A 23732-nucleotide genomic window follows, 5' to 3' on the forward strand; every position below is an offset into this window, starting at 1 on the left:
TCAGCTTCCAAATATTTGGAAGCTAAGTGTCACTTAAACCCTGAACTGCACTGAGCTGTATAATACCTATGTGACATCCAGGCACCATCAAAGGGATTGATGAATTTGGGAAAGTCTATGCCTGCAGAACCTTGTCTTGCAAATGTGCTGGAAAAATACCTCTGTTGCAGCTAAGCTCCAGCGTGTGATGCAGTGCTGGCTGGGCCCGGGCTGCATCCTCTCTCCTCAGCACGCGTGCTGGTTGGACTAAGGCCAGCATTCAGGCCTTGCATGCTAAGAAGAGAGATGCAGAGGGAAACAAAAATGCATAATTAATACTTTGAACCAGTATATACATCAAAACTCATATACCAAGAATTCTGTCTATACCTATAAAGAGTGCAAAACGTCACAGTTCTGAGATGCAGGTTTGTGTATGTGGGCTTCTTTTGACTTTTGTGGGGTGGGTTTTTTTTTCGGGGGGGCTTCTGGTCTTTTTTTGTTGTTGGTTTGTGTTTTGTTTTTTTTTTTAAATTGAATTATGGTACTAATAAAGTAGACTTTTTGGCTAAAAAAAAAAAAAGCTCAGCAATATACTTGGGCAAATACAGTTCAAGCCAGATGTGACAGTTTCTAGATAATGTGCCTATCTTAAACCATGGTAAATTTCTGAATGTCATTGTTTAACCACTCGGATCAACCTCTTGGTGAAGGAGGGCTGGCAAATTCTGCTTCTTTTCTCAGTGACAGAACCAGGCTGTGTTTCTTGCAGCTGCCTTTGTTGGAGATGGAGAACTACATTCTGTTAACATTATGCTTTTCTAGGACAGCTGAAATAAAATGTAAACAGCTGATCCTTTTTATCTCAGTACAGTCTGAGGTCAAATTAAAGCTAGCTCAGGCAGTATCCAGTCAATCTACTGGAGGTTCAGTTAAATCTAAATATAAGGAAGAGTTCTGGAATGGACTGTTCCATGAAATAAAAGTAATTTATTTAACTTACAAAGGGAAAACTAAACAATGACATTTAGTCTTCTTTCTTTTCACACTTCCCACACTTCACAGTCTGCAATTTATAACCACCTTTGGAGAAAGGTGCTTTTTATTCTAGTATATTTTACAATACAGCACAGACATCAAAATTTTCATTGGAGGAATAAGACAGTTTGTTAACACTTAAATACGCAGACATCCGTTCCAGTCTCTTAAGAACATGTTTTTTGTTTACAACAGAAAAATACATCTGACAACAGTAGCTAGTTATATTACAAGCAAACAATATTGAACTCTGCATAGTTTATACAATATACTGTGGTAATAATTTAATTACCAGTTTTATCCACTATTTACTAGCTGGCCACGTAAAGCCTGACATTCATCTGAAATGTGGCATTATACGTTCCATTGGTATTCTCTGAACAGCTTCATTTAATGAAGTATTTTCTGGACAAATGAAATTCAAAACTAAAAGCTAACTAGAATCATGGATGTCTTCACTACAAACATTTAGTGCTTAAAATACATTCCTAAAGTAAAGCCAGGTGTCCAATAGAAAACATAGCTGTCAAAGAAAGGAAAATAGTGTGCAAATTAAGAAACATTGCATTAAAAATGTGTTGATGTGCAAGTTACAGTATCAACTGTGTATTAATACTAACTGGGAAAAAAAAATCTCAGCATAAAACAATACATGTCTCAGTACATTCTTGATTGCACATGTTCCACGGCATTTGCATCCATTACACTTTCTTGCGAAAATCAAATACACTGAGTACCCTTAATTAAAACTAAACTATTTTACAATGAGAAATTGTACACATGCTTCAATTAGTGGGAAAAACTGGAATAAAAATAATCAGAATCACATCAGAAATGCTTACTGACTGGTAGAGCCACAGTGCTTGTTAAGTGACTGACAATTGTCAGAATCTTTACAATACGCTTACTAATTGCAGCTTGGGGGTTATTGAGCAATAACCCTGCCCGTGACTGACTGTACTGGGTTTAATTCTTTGCTTTTACAATACCGTACATGCATTTCCACTCCTGTGATCCTTGTGGGCATACTCATACTGCTGTAGAAGGGTGGTGTGTGTTTTTGTGGTGTTTTTTTTTTTTTTTTTAATCTTTCCCCCCATATTACTTAATGTTGCAGTAACCACAGTGCATATTACCGTGATTTTAGCTACTCAAAGGGATGTTATATAAAATCAGGACTGGCTCACATAACACTACAGAATGTCAAAAATGCCTGAAGGTACATTGAAAGCATTGGGAAGAACCCTCATTTTCAGCGTGCCATCTGCTCCACAGGAGAAGATACGATTGCCTTGCACAGTTTCAATCTGGGTGACACCAGCACCAATATTTCTGAAAATGGACTGTTTAGCGTGTTCATTTTTAAATGAATGAATTAAATTATAACCAGTCAGTCTCCACACCTGTATCAAAAGAATGAGAAAAGGAGATTAAAATTATGATTTGTATTTTTTCCCTAATATTTCAGATTCCTGGCTGCTGTAAACCCTGTTCAGCAAAGATAAAGGGTGTTTTTTTGTTGTCTATTCACAACAGTTACAAGTCCAAGCATTTTTGAGAGGCTCCTGATGAGGCATAAGCATACCTTAATGTGGACCTGGTGGTGACTCGGTACCATGTCAGCAGTGCCCCTCCCAGTTTCCCCCCACGCAGCTGCAGAAATGGACAGTTTGCATTTTTATCTAAGATGACTATTGTCAGCTTTCCAGCAGGTGGCAATGCTTTTCTGCTAAGGAATGCTGCGTAATTAATAAGCACGCAGAGTGGCAGCAGAGCTGTCTGAGCTCACTGTTGTGTCCTAAGTTGCAGGAGCCCTCCTCAAGACCAGGCCACAAAGTGGGCGGAGGCACAAAAAGCACCTATTAAACAGTATGCAGCCCAGATAAACAGAAAGAAACTCTATTCTCCTTCTCTTCACCATGTTCTTGTGTTTCCCTTCTTTAGTATTCAGGAAATAAGCCCTTTAAAAACAGGGACTGTACTTCTGTTTGGGTTTTGTGGGTGTTTTTTGTTTTGTTGTTGTTTGTTTCATACTACTATGTCATCTCAGGAGCTGTCTGAGGCTACAGCATCAAGAGGAAAGCCAACTTAGTGTTACAGAAACTTTACACGATGTTGAAGTTACTGAGCGCCCCCTGTATTACAAAGAGAAATAGCCAAAGGCAAAACCAGAACATTTTAAAAGAGAAAAATAGAGATTTCAGAGTCATGCACTTAAAATTCAGTCACACAACTATAAAAAGACTGTTTAATCTTCTTTAGCAGAGAACAAAACCTACTTGCTTTACCTCAAACCAGGACAGAAGGATATTAGTATATTTAAGTTTGTTACAACCATAAGGCAAGCATCCTGTATATCAAATGTAGGTTTGGGGGTTTGGGGTTTGTTTTTGTTTTGTTACTGCATTGATCTGGCTATTTACAGCGTGCTGATCAACTTATGTCAATCCGTTACTTCAGCTAAATACTCTCCTATACAACTCGGCTCCTCTGATACCTTACCTTCATGTTACCTTCCGCCGAGCCTGTAGCAAAATAGTCCTCCGAAGGATCCAGTGCCAGGGCCTTAACAGCTGATTCATGCGCTTGGAAGGTGTAAAGGATTTGCCTCTGTCTGATGTCAAAAATGCAGATATATCCCTTCCTACCTCCAGAAATGAGCAGTTGATGTTTAGGTGCATACTGAAGTACTGTGGCACCGTGATCATGACAAGTGAAGGCTGAAGGAGGAAGATGTCAGAATTTAATAGGTTTGAAACTGTAAGTAGCTTTCCATCTTAAAACGCATTTCTTCTATAATTTGTTATCTTGAATATTTCCTAACTTGACGTATACATTCCTTCCTATGGATAATGTCATATCAGCTGACTGCTTTTTACTCTCATAAGAGCTACACAGATCTAATGCACAAGAAAGCACGTTATGCAGTCTAATTTATTTTAGAATACAGGCACATACCTGAATTCTAAAAATTGAGAAAATATAAAATTCACCATATCAAGTTTAATTAAATTCCTGAGTTAAAAAATAGCATAGTTGAACTAAAAATTTAAAGTAAATATAATAATACATATCTATAAGGTAATTAATATTCTAATTTCCTAACATAGTTTTCATAGGAGCCTGACTCGGTTTCTTTACCATGAGGCTGAACTTCTGTGCAATCTGCTAGTTTTGAATATGAATCTCAGAACACACCTATTGCTTATTCAAGTACTGCAGTTGTTTGCAGATGTTTACGATGGTTGAATTTCTTCTTAAAAGTCCAGGATATTATATTTGGATTTGTATCTATTTTTCCTTCATAGTGCAACGTGACAGAATTTTGCATTAGTTTGTTACATAGAGATTAAAATATTGTGTCAAATAGACACAAACTTCTTTTAAGAATCCAGTCCAAGTGCTAAAAGACAAGGACAGTAGCCAGAACGAGTTGCTTCTACTACCACCTACAGTTGTCTTTTCCTCTGTGCTTCAACAGAGTACTGGATATATTAATTGATAGTTTAAGTGAAAGCCTACATACACATGAGAGTTCAATAATGCAGCCTTAATCAGTCAGCTGTGTCTTTTTTTTTTTTTTTCCAGGATTGTATTCAAATATTTCAGACTTTATTAAGACTGTCACAAAACCAGCTTTGTATATGACATTGTTTCTTCATAATTTTCTATATAAAGCAGATTAACCTCATGCTAGAGACTATATCGTAGCAGTTCTGGTGCCTGCATTAGTGTGCAACGTGTATTTAGACCAGTTCCCCGGTGCAAATTTTTCCCTTGCCCCAAATGCATACACATACTATATTTCCTTAGTCAATAGGAAGTAGAAGGTTAATTTTCACTGCAGTGCTTACCATGTATAAGACTGTTACCAGATGAAACCAAAGTGTCCCAGAGGCACACATTTCTGAGGGGAAAAAAAAAATATCATTATGGCCTGCTGCTAAGTGATTCATGGGGTGACACGACTCAGAAAGCATTCACATTTTATGTCAAAGTGGAGAAGGTAGAACTGAACAAGGAGCTCTTGACTCTCTGCAGTCATTGAAGAGCGCACGCAAAGAGTTAAGGGCTTTAATTTTTTCTATGCTCTTTTATGCTTCTTAGTGGAACTGCACTTTCTACCTTTAAGAAGTTTACTAATCCTGGGTTGTATGAAGAAATCATAGAAATTGTTCTTTTCAGAGAAAAAGAATTCCCTTGCCTTTGCTGAACATATTTCTCCCCCCAGCAAGAGCATTACATCAAGCTAGCTGCATTTGGAATACACCTTGAGAAAAAACGTTTAAACTGTTGACCACTCTTCACAAAAACTAAATTTGGGAAACAAACGACTGAAGAAATGATGGTCAAAGAAATCACCTGGCAAGTTCAAGCTGTAACAAAGCCTGAAAATGTCAGCCACACATTAATGCACAAGAGCTAGCAAATTAATGGAGATGAAGAGGTAGCTTTGGTGAAATTCCTCATTGTTTCTTTAAACACACCTGTTATCATTGGACTGTCCCGATGTAGCAACTAGACTTGAAGAGGTTATAAATGCAAAGTCACTTGTGGTTTTACTGTGGCACTGCCAACTCTAGTAAAAACAAAACAAACAAACAAAGAGATGCAATCTTACCAGCTGTAGTCTGCATCAAAAGTTACTATCAGCCTGATGTCACTGATAGCACAACACAAGCAGTCTTTTAAACAAAGTTCAAAAACTGACGGGCAATGCAGTTTGACACCTCAGCGAATGGAGCAACGGATTAAAAATCCAGCATAGAAGACACTAAAATAAGTGAACTATAATGAATCCACAATATAGTGTATCAGAATAGCCTGAATTTCAAATTAAACAACGGTCTTCGTGTACTGTTAAGAAGCAGCGAAACGAACCAAAGAGTGTATTTTTACTAAGTTTTCGGGTTGTAAAGTCATTACTGTCAGCTCTGATTTTTAATTTAATCAGGGTGATGCTGAATTAGTATTTGTAATTACATTGCAGCTTCTGGTTATTGTACCACTAGTTTTCCAAAGATGTATCACTGAAATGCTACAGTTGTTTTGATAAAGTCTGCCAATTAGAAAGCGGCAAAATCAAAAATGTCTCAGTGAAACTCTTACGCTCTTGGCTTGTCTGAAGTCTCAAAGACTTAACTTTCCTCTATAAAAAGAAAAAAATAAAAATACAAGTTCCTGTTTACTTACCAGATAGGGCTTAGGATTTGAGGTGGTTTGGTTTACTTGCCAAATGCTTAGAAATCCTTCACCATCAGCAACACCACACTGCAAGGAATGAACTGTGTTTATTAGCATGATGTACTTGGTCACAGGATGCTTACTTCCTGACAGTAAACAGCTGGCTTCAGGAAAAAACCCACCTAAACACCAAACCGTTGCCTGCACATTAGATATCAACAACAATGATTGTCAGGTACAAAAACGGTAGTTTAGAAGCCAAGTGAGTTCAGTGCCTATTGTTTAATGATTGTTGCTCTCCTACATACCTAACTCTTTTCTGGAAATGGAGGCTTTTTAAGCATGGAAGCTTATCTTTCAAATCCTAATTTGAAATGCTCAAGCTTACAAAGGCATCATTACTCCAGGACTCTACTTACAAATGCTTAGTAAAGTAAGATGCGTGCCAGCATGCCATAAAAGCATGATAAGAACAATTATGGAAGGACTGTACTGTATCATGAATGGTAAAAGGACCGAGATATTTGTTAACCAAAATGCATAACAGTTAATACTGTATATTCTATACGGCATATTCTATACCTATAAACATTTTACAAAGTGGTGTTAGAAATATTTAGAATTTTTTTTTTTATATTTTCTCCTTTGAGTCAGGTTCCCAGACTCCTACCTGAGTGACCTCCATGTGAAGCAGCAGGGACAACTAGTACGTCTTAATTTCTTACTTAAAATTGATTCCCATGTAATGTTAAGATTGCAATACCTCAAAACATAACCAAAACACTGATTTTTAAAAAAAGTTTAAATGAGATTTTATGCTACCTGAAAATAGATACGCTGGCAGATACTTTCCATTTCCAGCTATTTCTAAATGTTGAGCTTTGCTGTTTTATAGCTGTCATGCCCCAACTCCTTTAGTTCCCTTTTTATGGCTTTTAACAATAATAAAGTTAAATAGTTTGTCAGTAAAATGCAGACAAGACCTGCTAGAGTAACAGAATGGGCAACACGAAAAACCGAAGAGGTGGGTATTCCTCCCAATTTCTTTCTTTGTCCACTCTTGTTTTCTGCATCTCTCATACCTCACAGAATCATTTCTGGCCAAAGCGTATGGCTCTTCTGTACTCTGCTCTCCACAGTGTCCTTGCATGCTTCAACTAATAGGCTGTATGATATATATCTTCTCGGTAATGCATTCTGTCAAAACTATCTTGGCCAGAATGCAAAGTGTGAAGCCCTTCTTGAAGAGCGGTGCCTAGATTGATACACGTTTGTTTCTACAAAATAAGTAAGCTCACTATTTTTTCTTTAATGTTTAATATGAAAAGGTCACCACATGGGAACGCAGACTTCAGAACAAGGAGAACAAAAAGTCTAAAAATGCAGCAAATGGGATATAGGATAGCAGTGTGAAGCTGACAGCAGAGAAAGGAAAATAAGGGTCAGCATTTATTCCAAAGCTTCTGTATGCGGCCAAAATGAATGATATGATAGTGTTTATCCCATCATTCTGGGACATCTTAAGAGTTTTGTATGTTACCAGTTACAACTGTTTTAGGGGTCACAGCAAAACCAAATGTTTCCTTATGAATGAAAAAAGGAAAAATCCTAAATGTTGTACTTACCTTATTGCCCTGGGAATTGAAATACATTCTCGTAACCCTGGCGTTCCCAGCCTGCCGGAAGCATACCAATTGCTGTGGCCTTGTCCACTCAAACATTCGAACACTACCATCTTGTGCTCCTGTAAGATCTAAGATTGAAAGACAGATGTTCATTAATAGTACAGTATTTCATAGGAAATTATCTACTCTCTACTAGTAACTGTGATTCACTTACAATACTGATGGACTGGATGTGAAGCCATTCTCTTGACGTTATTCAGATTTCTTTTAATAAGCTTTGTATAAAAAAAAAAAATTATTTTGAAAAAAAGACACACATACACTCATCAATTTTGTTCATACTACTACATAGTAAGTGTCCCCCAGTTAAAAAAAGCCTGTTAAGCTAACATTAGTTGCATCTAATTATGTTCAGTTGCAGTATGGTAATTAAAGCCTGTTTATGACAGCTTTTATAGACATGAAAGTTCAAACAGTATTAACATTATCTTCTATTATACAAAGCACATGGTGATATGTATGCTTTTGGTATTAGTCACAGTGCAAGGATTTCAAGTTTGGGATTGTTCTGGTTTTGGTTGGCTTTGTTTGTTTGTTTCGTTTTGTTCCCAGAAACTCCAGGTCCTACTTCAGAGTTCCCACAAGAAAGAGGAAAACCTGATTGCCCCGTTGTTTTCTGTGCCACAATATACAAGAAAATGCTTAGTTTGGCCTTCTTTGTGGCCAGGTCTAGGCCTTTTATGTCAACATTGAATTAACAGTATGATGACTAATGCACACTAGGTCTCTCTACTAAGTAGTAGACTAAAAAAAGTAAAACTCTCCCAAGCTGCACGCGCCAAAAGCACTTACCACGCCAGCTCCAGTGCTAGTTTGACCACTACCTAGCCATGGCATAGACGAAGATGGTTGCATCTGATTCACTCCAAAAGATGGTGCAGTTGACTGAGTGAGTGTTGTGGTAGAACCACGAAAGTCAATGTCATCAGAACTGTAAAAGAGCAGCAGTGTTCTGCTTTAAACAAATGTTTCTTTACTACCAATTCTGTTTGCTTATCTGATTGTCAAGAGCCTAATGGCAGTGGGTAGAGGAAGTGATTACAACGAGACTATAAAGGGATAATCCCTGCACTTAGCATCGGAGCTTGTGGAAAGTGTTTGTACAATGTATCGGTGTTTAACCTCAAGAGATGATCCTAACTGTGGTAGGGAGATGTTGAGAACATACGCTGTCTTGAGAAGAACACTGTTGGAATATTGCTGAGCTGCGTGTCTATATGTATCTCTGTTCTGTGCAATGCAGCGTGGTACAGATGAGTGCTGCTGCAGCTGATACATTCACAGTTCTCAGCACGATAACGGAGAAGACAGCAATTCAGGCCGTTGCGTTATACAGCTAGCATCAGCTACCACAACTAGCCTCAAGGCTGCAGTGATGCAGCTGCAGTGTTTCTAAGGTGGCACTGCCTTTATTAGCTTATGCACCGTGGGATTTTCCTTCACTGTGCAGTGCAGATACGCCCAAAATACTCAAACCCCTCAAAACGTTAGATTCTCCATGTGCAAAACAAAGACAGTAATTATTCTTTTACTTTCCCTCACTCCTTTGTAAAGCGATCTGAAACCTACTGAAGAAAAGTAACTACTTTTTTTGTACGATCCCCTTGCGCTTACACAGGTATTATACATGCAGCCTCACAGTAAACTACTACTTTTAATATAACCACAAAGAAACAATCCTACCTTTTAGACTCTCTGTCATATTCTTCCCCGATCCATATAAACGACTGAGCGGCCAGTAGAGCTGAAATATCAAGTTCTTGAACATCATGCGTAGATGCCAAAACAATTTCATTGCTGTTTGCCTATGCAGCACAAATAGAAAAATTATACTAACTGTAATTAAGATCTTTTTATTACACTTACTGTAGTAGTTGAGGCTTACCTTATTAACTGCAAATGCCATTATCATATCTGATTCTTTGTGAATGATTTTTGCTTTTCCTCCAGGGTAGCCAAGATCTGCTTCAACCTACAAAACATATTTATAAGAAATTTCAATTAGCGTGAAAATCCATTTTGTAGTGGTACATTCAGACTGCAAAAATCTATACAAAATTCATGCAAGAAAAGTTCAGTGGCCTCAGCATTGTTTAGGAAGCTAAACTTTAGACTTCTCATACTCTTTGGTGTTCTAGAAGCCAAAAGTTATATTTGAGTGTAAGAAACACAAAGTTGTGTGTGCAACGCTATTTACAAGGTGTTCACTCATTCCAATTATAAGGACATCCCAAGTTAATTCACCGATTAAAAGCCTGCCACACAGACTACACAGAACATAGAGCTTCTGTTAGTCACGTTAGAGGAAAAAAAAGCCAGTTCCACAGAACTTTTAAGAATGTGCTAGAGGTTTGGGAGAAGGGATACTACCTTGCTTTTGTGATCTTCTGCTACGCAGTTTTGTTTGACCTGCTCCACACGATCTTCTACAGACTACATAACATCACACAGTCACAAACACAAAACACATGCACAAACAAATATAAAAAAAGAATGAAACATTCCAAACTAGATTTTTAAAGGCCACTCTGTCAGTAAATGATGACAAATGTATTTTTAACTTTTTATAAAAGGCACAGAAACTAAGACAGGAATCTAAACAAACTCACTTAAAATGTAATGCCTCCTAGATGAACACAAAATGTATGATATAGTAAATAAATGGAGGGGTAATACACACACAAACTCCATACTTACAGGAATTCTTAAAGATATTAAGTAGCATACTTATTTCCCATGGTACTTATGCGTTGGTTTAAATTTTCAGTTAGAACTCATTACAGTTGTAACTGGTACAATTCATAAAGCCCCATATTATATATTGCTATATAATATTACTTTTATATGTATATATTACTCATGCATATATACATATACACAAAGTAATAGCTCATTTAAATTTCTTTTTCAATATGACGCGCACAAAAAGTATTATATGAATACTCAAATTTATTTACTTATTACCATTATCGCAAATGTTCTGTTTCTTTATTAGGATGGTATTCAAATACATAAAGGTAAGGTGAGATATGTCTTGTCTAAAAATATTTGGTTCCGTTGATATTCAATAAACAACATGACAGTCATGTTGATTTAAAAAAAAAAAAAAAAAAATTCCAAACACTGTTAAATGAAAGAAAGGAAATTGAAATGCCAACGAAAAGATGGGAAGAAAAATTAAAAGAAATACTGAAGAGACTGAGGAACAGTTATAATTGAGCTTTCCTTTAAAAAAAAATATTTACATCCTTTGTTTACCTCACTTTGCTTTCTTTTCTTTGTGAATATGTATCTTATGAAAGTCTCCTGAAGAAGTTCTTGCTTCACAAGAAAATGCCAGAGTCTTTTTGCTGGAAGAGCTGAATAATCCTTTGATCTAGATAAAACAGAAGAAGGCAGGGGGGCAGGGAAGAATAAAAGCTTCAATGTAATTAAAGGTGGACAAAAAAAAAAAAAAAGACAGACTCTGAATGACTTTAGATGAAATTCCAGTTTGAAGAATAGCAAAAAAAGCAACCAAAGTTTAAGCTCTAAACTTGTTTGAGGCAAATATTGAGATACTTTTCTCATGCGTTTTTTTTAAAAATCCACATTAAATCACTAATTTCTAAGTACTACAGTTTAATCTGCTGACTTGCATTTATGTCTGTATTTGCACTCTACTAAAACTGCTTTTCTGTTGGAATTATGCTGGTTGTACAGAATTTCCTTACTTATTTCTTCCAGTACTCAAAAGAATTCCCAAATATTTAGCTCATGTATGAGCCAAATAAAATTAATTGCCTTAGATTTGAAGACAAATATTTCTAAAGTGGTGAATGTTTGTAAGAATATTTTAATAAAATCCTATAGAAGTATCAACCATGCAAATTTGAAGTCATATATAGTGAGCAAACTTAAAGTTATATTTTTAGTATATTGATAAAAGCAAGCTATTTTTGAGTTGAAAACATGGTTCACTATCTGCATTTAAAGACACCTGCCAGCATGGCAGTGGTCTGAACACAGGAGGATTGGCTTTACAAAGACTGTACTCCAACTTTTTCTCTCTCCTCCTCCCGACATCTCCATGTATTGTATAACTCTTTCATTGCTGAGGTAGGGTGGGAGGCAGCTGCTACTGGAGGAATAGTAAAAGAGGTTGAACGGGGTCTTCCCAGCAGCAGCCGTTGCCCTTGATTTGTAGTCCTCCAAGGTCTGCTCTTTCCTTCTTATTTTCTTTTCTTGCTACAGTTGTGAAAGGTGCAGCAGAATAAGTACAGGCTGCTGCAGGACACAGCTGCATAAGAAGGAATAAAGGGACGTGGAAAAGTGGTTTCTGTAAAGCACTGGCTAGGACTAAGATCTAACCAACCTTCCTTTGGCTGTTTAACTTTTGGTGGAAATGCTCTTTAGTATTTCTATGATCAAAGAATGTGTTTTTGCTAGGAAAAAAATACTTACTTGAATGGTGTGTTTTCAGGTTCAATCATTGCTTTATTGCGGAGAATGGCCGGTCCTGCACCCACACCAAGGTCACTAGGATAAGTATTGATGTAGTTGGGTGGTGGGCCTTCAAACTGGTCCATTCTGTCTTGAAGAATCTGTTCCCAGTGTTCCAAATTTTTTATTACAGCAATGCCCAATGGTGATGTTACAGGCAGATCTAAACAGAAGCATTAATAAAGTAAAGCAGTGTGTATAAAATCCAGAATAATACAGCCATCCAAAAAAAAAAAAATCTGGAAAGGAAATGTACTTGTTGGCAATTGTAAAAAATAATGTACAAAATTGTTTAAATTTAAAAATGAAAATTAAAAAGCAAAGTCTTACAGAAAGTCACTTATACAGAAAACTAAAATGTAAAGCACAATTTAACATACCAGTGAATTCCAGACCAGCAATGGGAAAGAAGTTCTTAACATTGTGCAGAACTAATTTTACCATTGTCAGATGCAGAAGAGCCCAGCTGTATAAAAAGAATAGGTTTAGTTGTGTTAAAACAACATTAACACAGTTATCTGCAGAATATTTTTCTCCTTCTGCCAAATACATAGATTAGAAAAACAGTGTAGATGGTTCACTGAGGTTCACCAGACAAATAGAGAAAGCTACTTGTATATCAACTATGCAACATAAGGATGCCTCCGATGGCACCTCTCTGTAACAGCTACTATCCCCTTCTCTCTTTTACAAATCCCCAATTATTGTACTTTCCCCCCAGATGAAAGTGTGCATGTGCGAACCTCTGCAAGACTGAGAATTAAGGACAAGCCCCCTGAAACATCGCCTGAAATTCAGACAAGACGTTACTTGAGTTTGGCATTCATGGCAGAAGCTTTCACGCCGAGTCTCACAGATATTAAAGATACAAAACCTATACAGTAGAGCTGTAAGAACTAACGACAGACTTGAACACATTAAAGAGCCATCATTTTTCTCCATTATTATCATGCTGAGGTTATCCACTTTATTTCATTTTATCTTGAAACATTTTCTCTGTTGAGTGTTCTATTTGATCTGCCCCTCATTCGAAAATGAAAGATCATGCTTGAATCAGTAGTCTAAAACATCATTCTAGAGCTGGCGTTGTGGTACCTCATGTTCTTCGCGTCTTAAAAATCAAGACAGGTTTGGTTTTTCCTCTCCCCAAAAAACACAGCTTTGACTTACTAATACTGTTTTTAGGCAAGCAAATGGGGAACTGTTACTGTGATGAGAGTTTGTCATTTCTGTAATCCCATTGCCAGCGATAAATCTATTCATAGGACTAAAATTACTTGACTTAAACTGGATGGTGCAGAGGACCTGTATTTTCTTTAATTTGGAAGCAAAGGTAAGCACACGACATAATTATTCTAAAACAGTAGCAACTTCTGCTAACCTGTAAGAATTTGCATCTTTGTGTTCCTGGATCTGTATATCGGAGAGGAAAGCATCATCCTCTTCCTCATCGCTGTGAATGCTTTCGTCGGAATCATATATAACACCACTGTCTGATAAAGGAAGAAATGGCTGCAATGCAAAATAAAAGTCGGCTATAAAAGCCATTTTCTGATCTCTTAATATTCAACTCTTACATTAGTTATCACTGTCATAGACTTGAAATGACAACTTAACCTATAAAAAAGTTTCCCTAAAACATAAACAGGTAGCAAGGGGAAAAGTGTTAATCTCTATTATTGGTAAGAGACATGTTTTGAAAGTCAAGGAATAGACTTGTAGGCTCTTCATCTATTATTACAAGGATAATATTCTGCAGCTTACTATGAAGAGCACTCAAAATTTTCACATTATTTTTCTCTGTTAAACTTTAAAGGACAAGAGATATGATTTATGAACCGTGACTTATATTTCCCATTTTAAATTACCTTTGCCATAAAATAGTCCCACATGCTGAGTTCTGGAGGGATAAACTTTTCTTTGTAAGAGGGTCTTTCTGCAGGCACAGGCGGTGGTACAGTGCTATCTTTTACTGGTCTTCCTGGCACTAGCATTCTCATATTAAACCGACGGCGGTGTTTATCCATTTCTTCTGACGGAAGAGGTGGTGCTAAATTCAGGTAATTTGAAAAGCTGATATTAATATTGCATCTTTAGAAATGACTGTATTTTATAATTGAAGCAACTAAACCCATTGTTATTAGTACTAATGTCTACTGTTTCAGAAATCAAAGCCAACAAATAAAGTAAGTGTAATCATACAAGTTCACTAATGATAAATTCAATAGCAGTGGCATTTATACATCATGAGAAATACATTTTAATGCCTGGATTAAGTTCTCAGGAGATGTTGCTTTTAAGTAAAAACTTTTAGCTGAAAAATCTCTCAAGAAAGAAATTTTATTGAGAAATAGAACTTTCACTAAACTGTAAGCTGCACAAGGAGAAGCAGTTATTCCAAATACAAGTTAAGGAACTCTTAAGACAGCAAAGTAAATTTGAATAGAGAGGCAGGCTTTTTGACAACTGAAGTCTGCTTTAAAGTGTTATGATTTAAAATGTCTTAATAGTTATCAAAATACTAACATGGAATTTGTTTTTCAAAGTGTTATCGGCCAGGCAACATTGAAGGTCACACTTACTTTATTACAAAGGAGCTAGATATTTAAAAACATTTTTTTTTTTTTTTAAAAAAGCCACTACTAACATTCATCTACACTGCAAGTTTTTACAAACCTTCATTACCATCCTCAGAAACATCAGAAGCTGTAGCAGCTTGTAGGTTAAAGGAAAACAGAATATATCTCAAATGAAGACATGACTTTATGTAAGTTACTCACATTAACACCTTGTGAAAATAACTGCCCCAAATGAGTTTAAGTTATTCCACAAATGACAAATATCTGTTGTGCATACTTATAATGGTGCATTGCCCTATTACTGTTTTGGTTTATATTTCAGGTACAGAACATCTAATTTTTGCATAAGTTTCAAGCCTATCATTGTTTTGAAAGTCTATGTGACATGATTTGCAGTATTGTTGCGGCGTGGAGTCTATGACAAATGGTTGTATTTGCCTTTGTCTCCAGAGCCTGAATTCAGTCTCCACTTCTGCTTTTCCTCACGCAGCATACAAAGGCATGCTCATCTGTCTTTGTAAAATTCCTGGTTTTAGTTGAAGCTTACACACGCATCAACTATTTTTCTGACAGATCAAGTTGCTATTTCTTCTCTGTGGTCTTGTGCAAGGTGAAATCATCTCTTGCAAAAGAAATTGGTTTCAGAAATACTTTTTCCGAGTTACTGCAGTCCTTAAACAATAACACTCATCTCTCACATACAGAAAACCGTAGGTGTAACACTGATTTATACCATCTGTTTTTTCACTAAAAGATAATGACTGAAAGTCCTGAGAGGCATTATAAGTAAGCATCTAATAGCAACAGTAGCAATATAATAGGTGTACAGTTTTTATGACAAATTCAAAATGAGCTGGGTGCCATTCCAGATGACAATAGCAAGACTGTTCTTTTTTCTGCTTTTTAATTAATATAAAAGCTTTCTTGCCAGTAGATACTTAAATTCTGCTTGCCTGGTTTATGTCTTAAAAGAAAGGAAATCTCTCCTACTGGGTTACTAAAAGGTATGAAATGCAAATCATTAGTATGACCCAGAGAAAACAAAGTACCTGGAATATTTTCTGACTGCCTTCGAGGTTTTACGAGAAGTTTCACTCCTCCGCCAAAAACAGCAGCCCACATTCGACTGTTCAAAGGATGGGCTGCTAGTCGAAATAATTCATTACAAGAATTGGTTGCAAGGGCATGTATGAGGAGACTCAGGTAGACGGCTACTACAGCTTCACAAAGTAGGATGTTTAACTTTGGTTGATCTTCATCCTGAGCTGAACTTAAGAGATTTATAAGTGAACTCACGCCTGCAAAGAGAAAAGAGGAAAAGTTCTACATTAAGTAAGTAGGGGTACAAATGGAAAAAAAGGAAATGTTTCACATCTGTGTTTTATGTTAAACATATACTAACAGCCACATGATACATTTATTCAGATGAAATATACTATTAATATTTTTCTTAAAATCACAAAAATGAAAATTTTAAAAAGCCTTCTTGATTCTGGGATTTCTGCATTGTACCTCTCTGCAAATACTACGGGCAGTTCATCTTGCCTATGAAATTCCTGCACAGTTTCCACAGTTGACCTCAAAATACTGAATTTATGCTCATACATTGGGAGTAGTTGTTTTGGTAGCTATACCAAGTGCAGTGCAGATGTAAGACAGTACTGTAGAAACAGCTAACAGAAATAGTTTTGCTAGGGGGTGAGGCATGCTGGAGGAACATGTTTTATGATGACAAATGATCAGGTTATTGAGTTTATACTAAAGATCGTTGTCTCTTCTTCAAGCAAGATGTTTGCCATACAGAAAGTTTATTTTTATTTGTTTTGATACATGAAAAAGCTAAAGGCTGTTATTAATTTGAGAAGTAAGTCAGACTTTAGAACACTTGTCCATCGCTGGTCATCCGTCATTTCATGCATCATATTACAGGACAGTGAAATAATTTTGAAATGTGAAGCTGGTCCAGTGGTGCTAAAAGTAATCTTAGTTTTGTCTCACCAGGCCACTGAGCAGGAGATGAGTTTGGAGTTGCATGCTCTTCAATACTTTCTGTCCTCAGTCTGCGCCGATCACTCAAAAGCAGTCCTTGATAAACCATCCCTGTAAACTGATTCGCTTCTGTTTGACTGCTAAATACAAATTAATTTTTTTCTGATGAGAAAGGATTTTTGAATATTTTTGTATTTTTGTAATAAAGTACAGTATATATACTTGCTTACAGTATATATACATGCTTCTCATTTTAATCAGAAAATGCAACATTTAAAATTCTATAGGACTAAGTCAAGAATTTTACAATTTCTTGCTATACAAAATAAATTTTTGATTAAATCTTGAAGTGTTTCCATGTGGCATTATCAATTTTAATATGTTGTGTGCATTGCTCCGGATACAAAAAAGGCTTTTTCAAAAATTTCAGTAATATATTTGTTCTGAAGACTTTTTAAAGTGTTTTTACAGCATTCTCTTCCAGTTCCAGTTTGGAATAAAAACTACTCGAAACCTGACTTCTGTTAGGCTCAAATGTTTCCCCTACACCCCTATTCAGCAATGAATGTGCTGTGGAAAACAGCATTCAAATGTTTTTTCAGAAGCATCCCAAGTGACACTGACACCAGATTTTCCTGTTACTTATTGGACAAAATCTGAATGATTTGTGCTATTTTATCTGTGTAAAACTGATCTGGCGTATCAAAGCTAGCAATGTGTAAACTGTGTAAGTATCTATACCCATTCACAGATATTGAATCCCTTTTTTAGATACGTGCATGAAGAATTTCCATTCTCGATACACAAAGTATACTCCAAATGTAGGACTGTAAGAAAACTTCCATTTTTACCTGTAGCTGTGGCTGTCACATAGTGCTTGATAAATGGATGCAGAAAGTGAAGCTGCTAAAGAATGAAGTGTGTACACCTAAAATAAAAAGAGCCAGTAAGATATATATAAGTTTATATAAAGGTGAGTAAACTACAATTCTTCTAAACAGTATTGGAAACGTGTTATACAGGAATGCCCTAGTTTTAAACCAGGTGCAGGAAACAGTAACTGTTAAGTTTACAATACAGTACTTTGAAAACTGCAACTGCTTGTTCATTTGATTGCAGTCAAAACCTTCTAATATTATGTCAAGATAATTAACTTTATTCTAATATAGAACTGCCACAGTGAATGAGTATACTGAAGGAGTGATTAAGTATGTCCTGTTACAATAATGAATTTGACAGAATGGTTCCTGGAAGCCGTATTACATAGTATCACAGTTCAATGTAGTAGTGGTTGCTCAATATGCATAAAATACAAACATTTGTGTAACCATTATATGGTTGTTTTATCTATAATCTCTTTTTTGCATCAGTTATGTGCTTATAGATTTCCAGAAGTCTCCAGGAGTAACAAGAATAATACTCCATTACTGCCTCACAATGCAACAGAAACACTCCAGTTCTTAAACAGAAGAAATGCAACGATTTCTTGGAAAGTCCGATGAAATCCACAGTGTGAAGAAAATGGTACTGTCAAACTTAAAAATGTAAACTTTTTTAAACCCACCCTGTGTTTATTTCCACCTTTTCCTACCATCTTCCCATTTAATCAAATGCTAGACCTTAGATTAAAGCTATGAATTATCTCAATAGTTGTTCTGCAGGTAGGAAGTGTCAGCTCCACTTTCTGAATTCTGTTTTAAAAGAAAATGCATGTGAAGTATAAGTGTTGAGAGTAAGAAAGATGCTTGCTGTAGCATAGGATGGAAAAGGAGTCAGCTGATGTAAGACAGAAAATGAGGTGTAAATGAGCTTGGGTTTAAGTTTTAGAAACTTAACTGCCTTGCAGTGGGACAACACATTCTGTTTCCCAGTTTTTCCCTACTTTCATTTAGTTAATAGAAATTCAAATTAATTTAATGAATATTAATATTGATCTAAACATATAAAATAATGATTTAGCTTCTTACTAATTAATTGTGTCATAGTCTCAGGCTATTTGGCTTTTTTTCCCCCCCCCATCTATTTACTGTATCTAAACAGAATTTATTCACCTCGGAGTATGGAGTCAGATAAAGTATTTCACCACAATTCCTTAAAAACCAGTACACTTGAGGAAATTTGCGCTAGAGTAAGGTTTACAGTATCTGTATTAATAGAATGTTATAACATAACTTACACTCTGTCATCTCTACTTTCATTAACATCCCTACAGGATTTGACCAGAATGATAATACTTAGTTAACTTACATGATCCTGTTGTTTTAAGAGCCAAGAATTCAGTGGTTTAGTGAACATTCACATTTGGAATAGTTTCCTGAGAATGACCAGAATTTGGGTGAATGGGAACTAACCGGATTCAAAAAGATGTCAGAAAGCAAGTGGTTAAGTAGAGTTTTCAGTTCGCCGAAGGAAGGGAGGAGGTCAGTATTGTGAAAGGGGAAGTGTTGAAAAGTTAACTCAAACACCACGTTTTATTTTTCACACGCTCACTCCTCATTTTGTAAAAAATCATTAAGCATTTCCTGAAAGCTTTGCATTACCTTGACATCTTCAACATTAGGGTGCGGTGGTGATTTCATCTGCACAATAGTGTAAAGAATATCGTGGATGTGGTTGTTTAAATACAGCACAGGATTAGCTATCACAGTTTTTGTGGATGCTATGCTTGCAGAAAGCAACGGTAGCGTTGTGGGTAATGGCAGCGGAGACTGAAGTTGTTTTACAGTAGTTTCCTGTTTAAAAGAAAAGACTGCATTTAAAATTATTGCTATGAGGAAAAAAGTTTTTTAAATGATAATTTTACATCTAGAATATTTTTCCAGGGTTATTTATCCTCTTCCATTGGTCTCTACTCAGTACAGACAAGACTTCACAGTGAATTATGTCAAAAGTAAGTTCGTATTTACTACAATAACATGGATTAGACCTGACAGCCAAGTTTGCTGGAACAATTTTTGATTTAGTGCAGGAAGAGTATTTTTATGTAGTTCATAAGGAAGCGTTGGGATTGTCTATTAGGAAAAACTAGCTAAAAATGCACTTCAAGTAGCACAAGTTGACATAATACTCATTGGTCTGAGTTTAATAACAAAAGTAAAATTTGCACTAATATGAGTTTCTTGAGTGGAAACAAACAGAATTATTTATTCTTAAAAGTATGTGCTAAGCCTAGTACCACCAAAACAGTTGTTTACTGCTCCTATTTGCAACGTGAGAAATCTAGGACTAGAACAAGTTAAATGACTTGCCCAGTAGCAGAATATCTGCTGTAGCTCAGGTTAGTCATTAACACTTGCTGGAAAACACCTCTTTTTGTATGAAATAAATGTAGAAAATGCCATAATATAGTAAAAGGGAGCACTACCCTGTCTGACTTGGTATTATCTGTCGAGCCTTGCAGCTAAGATCCCATTCCTTGTAGCTCCCTTGCATGATTCGCAGAGGTATAGGGAATGATTCAGCAACTGAATTTAGTTTAATATATAGGTACCTAGAATATTGTGATCAAAATTATAATTTCATTAGAACACACGTATAATGCTGCAGCTATAATATAAATAGCAACGTAGTTATTGGTAGCCTAATTCTCCATGTCATATAACAGATTCTTAAGAGCCAAATAATCAGGATGTGCAACAGCAGTACACCTAAACACCAAGCTCTTTCTCCAAGAGCATTAAAATGATCATGACCATTGGACTTGCAGAACATAAGAAGCATCTATCTAGGCACAAACTTAAGCATTTGACAAAACTGGCAGTCCAGAACTGTTCACACTTGTGAAGAGAAATTAGTTGAATTTGTTTTACCTGCTGTGACTCTTGCAGCAAGAACTTGAGCTCCATTCTTACAGATGCTAAACCACCACCTTGTGCCCCATGAAGACTACAATAACTTAGAAAAACTCTTAGAAGAGCTTGGTTCTTCTGCAGCCACCACTTTCGTCTTTCAGCATGTTCTCGTTTTGCTTGTAACCTACGTCTTTCTATCTGGTGCCGCTCATATGAACCAATGTCTGGCTTATCCACATTATCATCATGATCAAGCAGATCCCCATTGGCTTTGGAATAAGTTTTACAATAGTCTTTGCCCCCTGCATCATGGTTGCATATTTCATGCATAGCAGCAATCTCTTTTTCAAGCCAATTGTACAGCTGAAATCGGAGCTTTCCTCCATCTACTTCATAACCTGTAGCCAAAGTCCTCAGTTCAGTCATAAGGATCTTCAAACAGGCTCTGAACTTCAGTTGTTCAGCAATAACATCAACCTCAGTGTCTCCTGAATCAGAAATCTCCCCATGTGGTGTTTGTGGGATGTTGGTGTCTGAGGGTCTCTCATCATCCTCTCCATTCTTAGAATCAGATTTTGAGGTTTTCATCATTATACCAACATCTTTGTCCTCTTCGTCTGACCCATTTTTGTCTTCACCCCAATCAAGAGTAAGGGGCTCATCATCAAATTTCACTGCTGGTTGACTCCAGTCAAATTGTGCTGAAGATTCAACAGTATTCTCCAAAGCAAAGGAAGTTGAAATTGGCTTCGACCAGTCTATATCACCACTTCCAGCACCATCCCTTAGGGTTTTGGAATCTGTAACACCAGCCTGTATTGGAGAACTAGATGAATCTTCCTCTGCAGCTACAGTAGACTTTTTTCTTACTTTTGGAATTTTGGAAAGGACTTCAAGAGCTAGTACAGGGCAGCCCACTTTAAAATGAGCATTTGCAGTAGTGAAGAACAACTTTCTTTCTATAAGATTAATTTTATCAACAAAGCTTTTCTCAGTTTTTAGACCTAAGGTGGCCAAAGTCCCTTCTGGTGAACTGAAATATCTTCGGATGAGCAAAGGGTGGGTCCGAAGATAATTGTAAAAGCTGAATACCACAGGATTGCATGACTTGACGATAACTGAGGAATTAAACAGATATGACATCTATTGAAAATGGCTTTAAGATGGTATTATTCTGTTTTGCAGTATTTCCTGCATTACAGAGATTCATCAAAACACAAAACCAAAGACAGTTTTGGGTCTAGTTGCCAAAACAAAATGAAAGAATTACTTATTCCCCCCCCAAGGATGAAAGGCGTGAGCAGGATGTGTAGAAAGATACTAGGTTCTCTCATTTGCCTCACTGTTATATTCCACTCAGCTAAGGCTGAGATGATCAGCCAGGTAGAGACTTCCCCAAGGCAGGGGATATGCCACAGAAAGCTATGTAGCCGCAGTGTCGCTTAACATTAATCTCAGAAGGGACAGGATAGGAAATCCTACTACAACACTGCTAATTCCTAGAACTAAGAATGAGAATTGAAGTCCATTTGAATAGTTACTAGCCAGCATTCAGTAGTAGAGAGGTCCTCCTGAGCTTATCTGACCGCAGAACTAAGTTTGGTATTGGGGGGGTTGGAGACAAGTCCTTGGAAGAAATTGGAAAAAGATTTATTATTTTTTTTAAAGAAGCAGAAATTGAGCTGGCCAGTACATAAGCCAATTAATGATTTCAGCGTAATTGCATCTCAGGAGAAAGGACCGTATGCAAACACAGAAAGTATTTCTCCTTCTCTACTTTGTCTTAATAAGTTTGTCCCAGACTAATGTTTCCCGTACCTGGGTTTTCATCATCTTCTTTAGGTGTTTGTTCCAATAATGTGTCCAGTGCTCTAGTGTAATCTTTCATTATCCAGTATGCAATGCTTCGCAGAAATGGATCAGAATGCAATTTAGTACAGCTGAATCCAGTTCCATCCTTACGGCAACCCAAAATCTTTTCATAAAGAATGGAGGTGTACGTGACAGAGGTTTCAAACTCTGATTCGTATAAACGAGCAATAACCATAGCCAACTGGATGTCTTCCATTTTCTCAAGGCACACCTACGATAAGAAGTGGGGAAAACATTGCTTTATGAGGGAAAGGTAGTTCTTTAAAATAACAATGACATAAACAGCAATATATGTTTACAGAATAGATTTTCTTATCATATCTGTTCTTTAAAGTATATATTCATCTTTGGGTCAAAAATGTGGAGATATATATCTAACTAACATTTTCTTTTGTGTTTGGAAAGAGGTGTACCTTCTTCTATTTCAGGAATTATGATATGCATAGCAGTACATCAGCATGTCAAAATTTAGTATGGCAGAAGATAAAGAGATGTTTATTTTTATTCTACCTAGTAGAATAAACATAACTTCCAACTTTAATGTTAATACATGACTGGTAAGATATACTACACACTGTCTCATCTACAGAATTACATCTCTGAGGAAAATTCTTGCAGGTAAAGACAAACATACTGCACATAAATAGGCAGGATAACTAAAGATTCTCTAATTCCCATTCTCTCCTGAGAGGTACTGCTTAGGTTATGATCCTGCTCACAGCTCTCACCTCCTTTGTGGCAGGCAACATCACAGCTCCACTAAAAAGGGATCCTAGGGCTGCTTCAGAAGAGAACTCTGCATTCTTGTTTTACTTAAAGTTATAACAATAGGTCATGCAGAATAGCTGGAGGCTGAACAGAGTGCTACAACTTAACTGTGCTGATCAAACAGAAAGTTTTGCCAGACGGGTCACGACTGGTATTCCAGAGTGCTTCCACTGAGGACTGACGTATCTGAACAATTACTCTGGCCTTCTGAGCAGCTTCCAAGCTGCTTTTCACAGTAGTGTGGAGGCAAATGGTATGTTTGCAGAGCATAAGGGGGTCACGTGTGGACATACTATACCATTTGGGCTGCCACAATTTGTGAAAATGTGAGCAGAGAAAATCTTGTAAGAGTGAAGTTACATAGG

At 36.6% G+C, this 23732-nt stretch overlaps 1 protein-coding gene across 1 annotated transcript in view; it reads right to left on the reverse strand.

The window, feature by feature from the left end:
- Positions 1-955: 955 nt before the first annotated feature.
- The window catches only part of DMXL2 (Dmx like 2), a gene marked incomplete at its 5' end in the record, with an annotated part of 54393 nt that continues 31616 nt past the window's right edge, over positions 956-23732 (reverse strand). Inside the window, 22 exon segments of the mRNA XM_082488539.1 lie at positions 956-2420; positions 3520-3737; positions 4872-4924; positions 5505-5596; positions 6211-6288; positions 7827-7954; positions 8041-8101; positions 8679-8817; positions 9570-9691; positions 9772-9858; positions 10257-10319; positions 11145-11262; positions 12330-12531; positions 12749-12834; positions 13750-13880; positions 14237-14418; positions 15997-16245; positions 16946-17076; positions 17788-17864; positions 19477-19668; positions 20746-21845; positions 22546-22810. Coding sequence (XP_082344665.1) covers positions 2211-2420; positions 3520-3737; positions 4872-4924; positions 5505-5596; positions 6211-6288; positions 7827-7954; positions 8041-8101; positions 8679-8817; positions 9570-9691; positions 9772-9858; positions 10257-10319; positions 11145-11262; positions 12330-12531; positions 12749-12834; positions 13750-13880; positions 14237-14418; positions 15997-16245; positions 16946-17076; positions 17788-17864; positions 19477-19668; positions 20746-21845; positions 22546-22810 — 3984 coding nt within the window. The 3' untranslated portion in view covers positions 956-2210.

Source organism: Vanellus vanellus (assembly GCF_965231255.1).
Source record: "Vanellus vanellus genome assembly, chromosome: 11".
Taxonomy (NCBI): domain Eukaryota; kingdom Metazoa; phylum Chordata; class Aves; order Charadriiformes; family Charadriidae; genus Vanellus; species Vanellus vanellus.